The following is a 6,299-nucleotide window of genomic DNA, read 5'->3' as shown; positions in this document are numbered from 1 at the left end:
TGCCTCATACATACTCAAAATAGAAAGAATTCCATATACTGTACATCTATAAACCCAAAATACAGATTGCTGTGAAACATGATTCATTATAAAGATACTTCACAGGCATTATAGAGATACTTCACAAGCCTCCATTGATAAATTTAGCTACTTCGTACACAACCCCAATCTTGGAATGATATTTTTAAAGGCGATTCTCCTCCATTGATAAATCTAGGTACTTCTTACCCCAGGAAGTCCCCCAACCTGGAATGTTGATTTTCCAACTTATATATGACAAAATCAGAGACCCAACCATACAACTTTGGATCCAATTTCAAAGAGAGAACTTATGACAAATCCTTAAAAACGTGTCCTGTCGGTTTTTTCTCTAATATAAATGGCATCTGTCCAACAATTTGGGCCCGCCGGAACAGTTCTTTTTGACCATTTCGATCCTTCCCGCTCCTCCCCTGGTCCCTCCATCTGCATATTCCCTTTAATGGAGCCGTTGTCAGTTATAACAGTGAGACATTGCTATCTAAGAGACTTTAAGAAAGTTTTAACATAATCATGTCGGACCATTACGTATTCATATTTTTTTCTCTTTGGATTACTTCAGCAAAAGCATTTCAATATAGAACGTTACGCATTAATTTTATCTATAGATTACCTCCCAATGAAAGATTGAACAAAGACGTAAACATTCTGTGGCGTCCTTTTCCATGGAACCTCTTTAGGATTTGAACTACAACGGCTCCGTAGTTTCTTAATCAGAAATCATGTCACTTGCAACCTTCTCATATTATCCAAATATAAAAGGTCAAAAGCCACAAGAAAGTCCATTTCTTTTTAATTTGTTAATGGGTAGTTGGACCCTTTTCTTGCGTCTGCAAGCCATCAGATAATCCAGACAAAATAGACTTTGGCATGAGGCCTTTTAAGTATTTTGCTTTGATTTACAGGATTAGGAATGGTGGGTGGTAAGAAAGAGACATGCATGATGAGCTCTGCAACTGCTAACAAGTCTTGCAGGAGATAGGTATAAAGAAACTCTAAGGTCCAGTTTGTCTTGAGAACAGGACTTTCTCAAGGTTTCACAGGACAACAAAAGTCAGATAAAAGCAATAAAAAAACATGATTTTGATAATGCCCATAAGTAGATGTTAGTGACTAGTGATCTACTAGACCAGTACTGATTCAGAGGTCTGTACGTTAAGAATGAGGTTAAGTTCGCTAATTTTGTTTCGGTTATAAATAAATAAAGAGTTAAATATATTTCCAGAGTACAGTCAGTGGATGACGCATTGGAATGTGTGCACCTGCAAAATGTGAGGTGGAGAGGTTCACAGTTCCCACAGTGGTGTAGAAGAATCTTTCAGTCAGCAAGTCATTTCATTATATGGTGCAAAATGGGGGAATCACATGATCTCTGGGAAGATTAAAGAAGCTGAGAGGGGCATTTTAAAGGTATTTATGAGGAGGCTTGTTAGATTTATGTGGTTATATATCGTGGGTGTTCCAGTTATTTGAGTGGGTTACTGATGGGATCAGGAAGAGAAGGATTTCCCCTGCCCTCTCCTACTGGGGAGGGTAAGGGTGATCAGAGAGCCAGGAGGAGGAAATCAGGAGGGGGTATCACGGTTTCCATGTACCATCACATGATTGGTAAAGAACAAGTGTTAGGTCTTCAGGAAAACAATGGCTGTAAAAGCAATGGTAATCATAGGCCAATTGACCATAATCTGAGCAATGCTGCAGCTCTCAGAGTCTCTACTGCAAACTCCTTATCTACCCACAAGAAATTGAGCTCCAAGAGCATTGGTCAATTTGATACTAAACTTCAGAATGGGGAAGAGGGAGGAGGACTAGCTGGTTCTGTTACCCACAAGAATTTTAACTCCAAGAGCATTAGTCAATATGGTACTAAACAACAGCATGGAGAAGAGGGAGGAGGACTAGCTGGTTCTGTTAGTGGAAGAAGGAAAAACAGGCTTAATTTGGGAGATGAAAGAGAAATAAGCCCTCTGAATTATCAAAGGCCCAAGGTCAATCAGGAGGAAGGAATCCTGATTGGAGAGGAGTTGGACAGTCCATCTTCAATTTGTAAAGTAAATGCACCCAAAAGAAAGAATTCTAGGACTGAAGTCACTGAGGGAATTGCGTTACAGCAGTCTGTGGATCAGCAGCCAAATAGTAGATTGGCTTCCAGGTCTGGAAGATCCAGCAGAAATTCTAGAGTTGGAACAGTTGAAACAGGAGGCTGTGATCTGGGGCATTTAGATACAGCAAAAAGAACAAAGCAGCTTAGCCCCTGTAGACCACACAAGCGAAAAACACCCGAACCGAATGCTGGTGGAATTCCTCAGGATGACAACCCTGTTAAACCTTGTACCCTGCCCCCCATCCTACATTTTGATCCCAAGCCAATCTATCCCATCAATGTTCTTCCAGTTGCACAAATCGACCCTGAGCCTGTCTACTGCCACAATGTATCTCCAATTCCAAATTTTGATTCTGATGTCATGTATACCCACGATCTTCCTCCAATTCCACAGCTTCATTCCGAGTCCAGTTCTCGACATTCCAATCCTTCAATTCCCTCCTCTGCTCCCGAACTTCAACTCACTGATCTTGAACCTAATGTTAGCCCAATCCACCATCTCTGTCTGGAGGCCACTGATCACAATACTAAGCTTCCAGTTTCATATCCTTCTCCTCTAGAAGCCGGCCCTCTCCATTCAATGGCATTTGGAAAAAATGTTGTTCAAGCTCCAGAACCCACAAAATCATCACCTTGCTTGCCAAGGCGAACTAGAAGAAGTAAGGATAATGTTGCTCTAACTACATTGTTGTTAATTTCATCTTTGCGTTTCTCCATAGGATAGATCCAAGCCTGAAATATGTTCGTCTTGAGATTTCTTTGTTGCGATTCAATAGAATTATTGTTTATTTCTCTCTTCTTTATATGGTTTGAGAATGCGGATTGTTATAGCATCTCAATTACAATCTCTTGTAATTCCTCTCGCTCTGCCATTGCATCATTGACAGGTCAGTGTGAAGAGCCTGAGAGGCTACACTTTCAGTATATGGGTATGATCTCTTTCAGCCGTTTCCAGTGTAATCTCTATCTAGTGTTAGAAACTACAACGAATGATTATTAACTTTTAGATAAAATGAATCTTTTTAGGTCCATGAATGAACCTGATTTGTCTTTTTAAGATTTGTTATTTTTTTCCTTTTTTGTAAATAATGTGCCTAATCTGATTAGGCATAAGATCTGAATTATCTAGTCCAATAGCTCAAAAGTTGGTTATTTGCACGCTCAGTATCTTCAAATTTGCCATATGAATAAAACGGCCCCTAAAGTTTTAGAGATCATTAGCACAAAGAAGTTTCAGGATCCAAGCAAATGTTCTTCATGTTGTCAGATAGACTCTGTAATTCTAACCCCTTATGGGCCAAAAGAGCCATTTAGAGCAGTTTTTATCTTTAACTGACTGTATCTCTCTCTCGATGTTCAGTAGATTTGATCATGTGGACGGATGCTCCAAAATCAGCATTGTTGTTCGGATTTGGTTCATTTTGTGTCTTATCTTCATCCTTTACTCAGGACTTGCAATTCAGGTCTTGAATTTTATATTTTATGTATTTTTGAAAATTTATACTTATAATGTGGATTGACTAAATATATTGAGACTTTTTATTGCAGCTTGGTTACCTTTGTATCATACTTGGCCCTTGCATATCTAGCTGCTGTTTTCCTTTACAAGACCATTTTGCGCAGGTATTAAATTCTCCTTTTTTGTGCATTTTTTTTGAGCTAAGAAAAAGTTATGCTGATCCAACAATCCATGTATGAGGTTGCTCTTTAAGTGTTGTTTTTCACCAGAACACTGTTTAAGGCCTCGGAAATGATCAATTCATATTCTTGCCACTTGTGATTGACACTATAGGTACTTGGTAAACACCTTTGTAGTATTACACCAAGCTTTATCAAAGCACTGTCCAGTAGTACTTGATCTATAGGACTATAGAATAATGGATCCAAGCTCAGAGGTAAAAATATTCTAATATAACTTGCAATTTACATTGACCAGGGGAACAGTTGAACAAGAGAATAGCCTTACAGATGTAGAGTTAATTAGTGAGGCAGATGCCCTTTGGGTTCTCAGATCAGCTCTTCCGGTAATCAATCTATCATTAGCCAAGTTCCAAAAACTTTTTTCAGGAGACCCTGCTACTACAATGAAGGTACATTCTTTTATATGTGAATATCTCCTCATCTGGTTTTAGACAGTTTCTATCCTTTTAATTGGGCATTCTTTACTCCATATTGAATCTCACAAGAAGAAATTTTGGCAGTTGGCTTCTGTTCTGTGGTTGCTAGCAAAGTGTGGGCACACAATGACAATCTGGAATCTGGCAAAGCTTTGTAAGTTACAGAGCCATCTTGCACACCAATTTGATTTACTGTTTCATTCATGCATCATTTTTAGTTTAAGTTTAACAGTCTGTAAGTTGTGTTCCAAGGCAAAGTCACAACTATAGATAGGATAACCTCGGTTATCCAGATCCCTGTTTTGCTGGATAAGCATATTGTTAGGTGTTTATGTGAGATTCGAGAGATTGTTGATATTCTACTTAGTAGATTTACAAATGAATGGAATATGGTTGAGTAATAGCCAAGCTGACTTATGTTAGCTTCGTTAAAAGTTCTGTGGAATAAGGGATTGGGCTTGTTGATATTGGATTGTGCTTATAGATGCTACACTCAAGGATCAATGCAACCATAATCAATTGAAATTCATTTGTACAATGTATTTGTCTGCAGCTTTCTTTGCCATCTTCACCATACCTAAGCTTTATACACGGTACTCTGCTCAGTTGAATGGATATGGTAAGTCATGGAATGCCATTCCTTGTGAGAATTGTTCCTCAAATAACATTTAGTTCACTGATCATTGAATTTCTTACTGGTGGTTCTTATTATACTTTAGGTCTCTCCATGTTACTTCGGTTTAGAGATGCGTGGAATACATGCTCCCACAAGAAGGGTGTGTTGGTTGCAGTTTTTCTGTTTCTTTGGAATTATTCTACAGTCACAGCGCGTTTGTGGGGTGGTAAGGATTGTTTTCCTCTTTTGATGAACTTAAATTTATGAAAAAAAAATCATAGTAAGTACAGAAAGTGAGTTAATGGAGCTGTAATCTGTGAATTCTCATTAGAAAGGCATAGGAATCTAAGATGTTGACCTTTAACAATCTCATATATCATTCTAAATGTATACTCAAATTATTCTGAACAAGCAATCAACTGCTTAAACTTGACCTCTTGTCTGCAGCATTTATTTTGATAGTAGCTCTTCGGCTCTACCATCAATCTTTTAAGACATATCTTGAAAATCAGCAATCTGATCCTTCAGAGGAAAATATCCAAATTGAAGAGATACAGGCAGTTGAAGTTTCTAAACTGGAGGTGACTTGTTTTGCTTAATTTTGAAGTAGGTCTTGTAACAAGGGAATTGGGTACCTTGGTCAAAACCCTTGGTCTTTTGGTTTAAGGACTCACATCCACAAATATGAAATTATATGTTCCATTTTGGTTTTTCTTCACTGTTAATGTTCCCATTGCAAAGGTCAAATTACTAAATTCATTGATAATGTTATTTGCAGCTGATGAAGATACCACAAGAAGTCTTCTAGATCACCATGTTGAAATCTTCTCCCAAGCAAATGTAAAGAATGTTCCGGAGTTAACTTGTCTGCTTTTATTGGATTGGATTCTGGAAATTGAATAACCATGCAACATCTCTAAAGATGTTAACTTATTCCTTTGTTTTTCGTAGTTTCCTTAACTGCTAGAATCATAACACAACACTTATGTAGCTCCTCTTCTCCTTTGTGAAATCAAATAATATGTCACAATGTTGAGATACAGTTGTAAATTATTAGCAATTTAGGTAAGATGAAAACTTTCTGGGTTATTGTTTGCCCACTTGATATCTTTTTACTGATTTAAAAAAAAGAAAAATTTAGAAAAGGGTTATTCTTGAGAGCCTGTTCTTTTAGATTCAATAACTTCAACAAACCTACAAAATTGACAAATGCATATGTTGTTCCAGAATTCACAGGGATATAAAACAAATCAAGTATGTGATTTCAAGCAAACTGAACATATCTGTTGAATACTCATCATCCGTTTCTTACTGCTGTTTTTGGATTTGTATGTACTTTTTTGTATCAACTTTTCAGACCATAGTCTGTGATCCATCATCAGGATGTTACAGAGATCACAGAATAGAATGATGGATCACAGAA

General features: G+C 37.6%; 1 protein-coding gene across 3 annotated transcripts; it reads left to right on the top strand.

Annotated features, from left to right (window-relative positions):
- Positions 1 to 416: 416 nt before the first annotated feature.
- On the top strand, positions 417 to 6,021 carry LOC131072603 (uncharacterized). Of its 3 annotated transcripts, none has more exons than XM_058008815.1 (10): positions 417 to 2,802; positions 3,031 to 3,072; positions 3,507 to 3,606; positions 3,692 to 3,766; positions 4,080 to 4,233; positions 4,345 to 4,414; positions 4,814 to 4,879; positions 4,980 to 5,102; positions 5,324 to 5,457; positions 5,655 to 6,021. In XM_058008815.1, the coding sequence occupies exons 1-10, from the start codon at positions 1,524 to 1,526 to the stop codon at positions 5,682 to 5,684; spliced, it is 2,073 nt and encodes a 690-aa protein (XP_057864798.1). In that variant the 5' UTR covers positions 417 to 1,523; the 3' UTR covers positions 5,685 to 6,021. The 3 variants fall into 3 exon arrangements, with proteins under 3 accessions (XP_057864798.1, XP_057864797.1, XP_057864799.1); XM_058008814.1 differs by having other exon boundaries at positions 3,504 to 3,606; XM_058008816.1 differs by lacking the exon at positions 3,031 to 3,072 and having other exon boundaries at positions 3,504 to 3,606.
- The last annotated feature ends 278 nt before the right edge of the window (positions 6,022 to 6,299 follow it).

The sequence above is a fragment of the Cryptomeria japonica genome, chromosome 10, assembly GCF_030272615.1.
Source record: "Cryptomeria japonica chromosome 10, Sugi_1.0, whole genome shotgun sequence".
NCBI classification, from domain to species: Eukaryota; Viridiplantae; Streptophyta; class Pinopsida; order Cupressales; family Cupressaceae; genus Cryptomeria; species Cryptomeria japonica.
The sequence above is the reverse complement of the archived record's forward strand: the minus strand, read 5'-3'. Positions and strand labels throughout refer to the sequence as shown.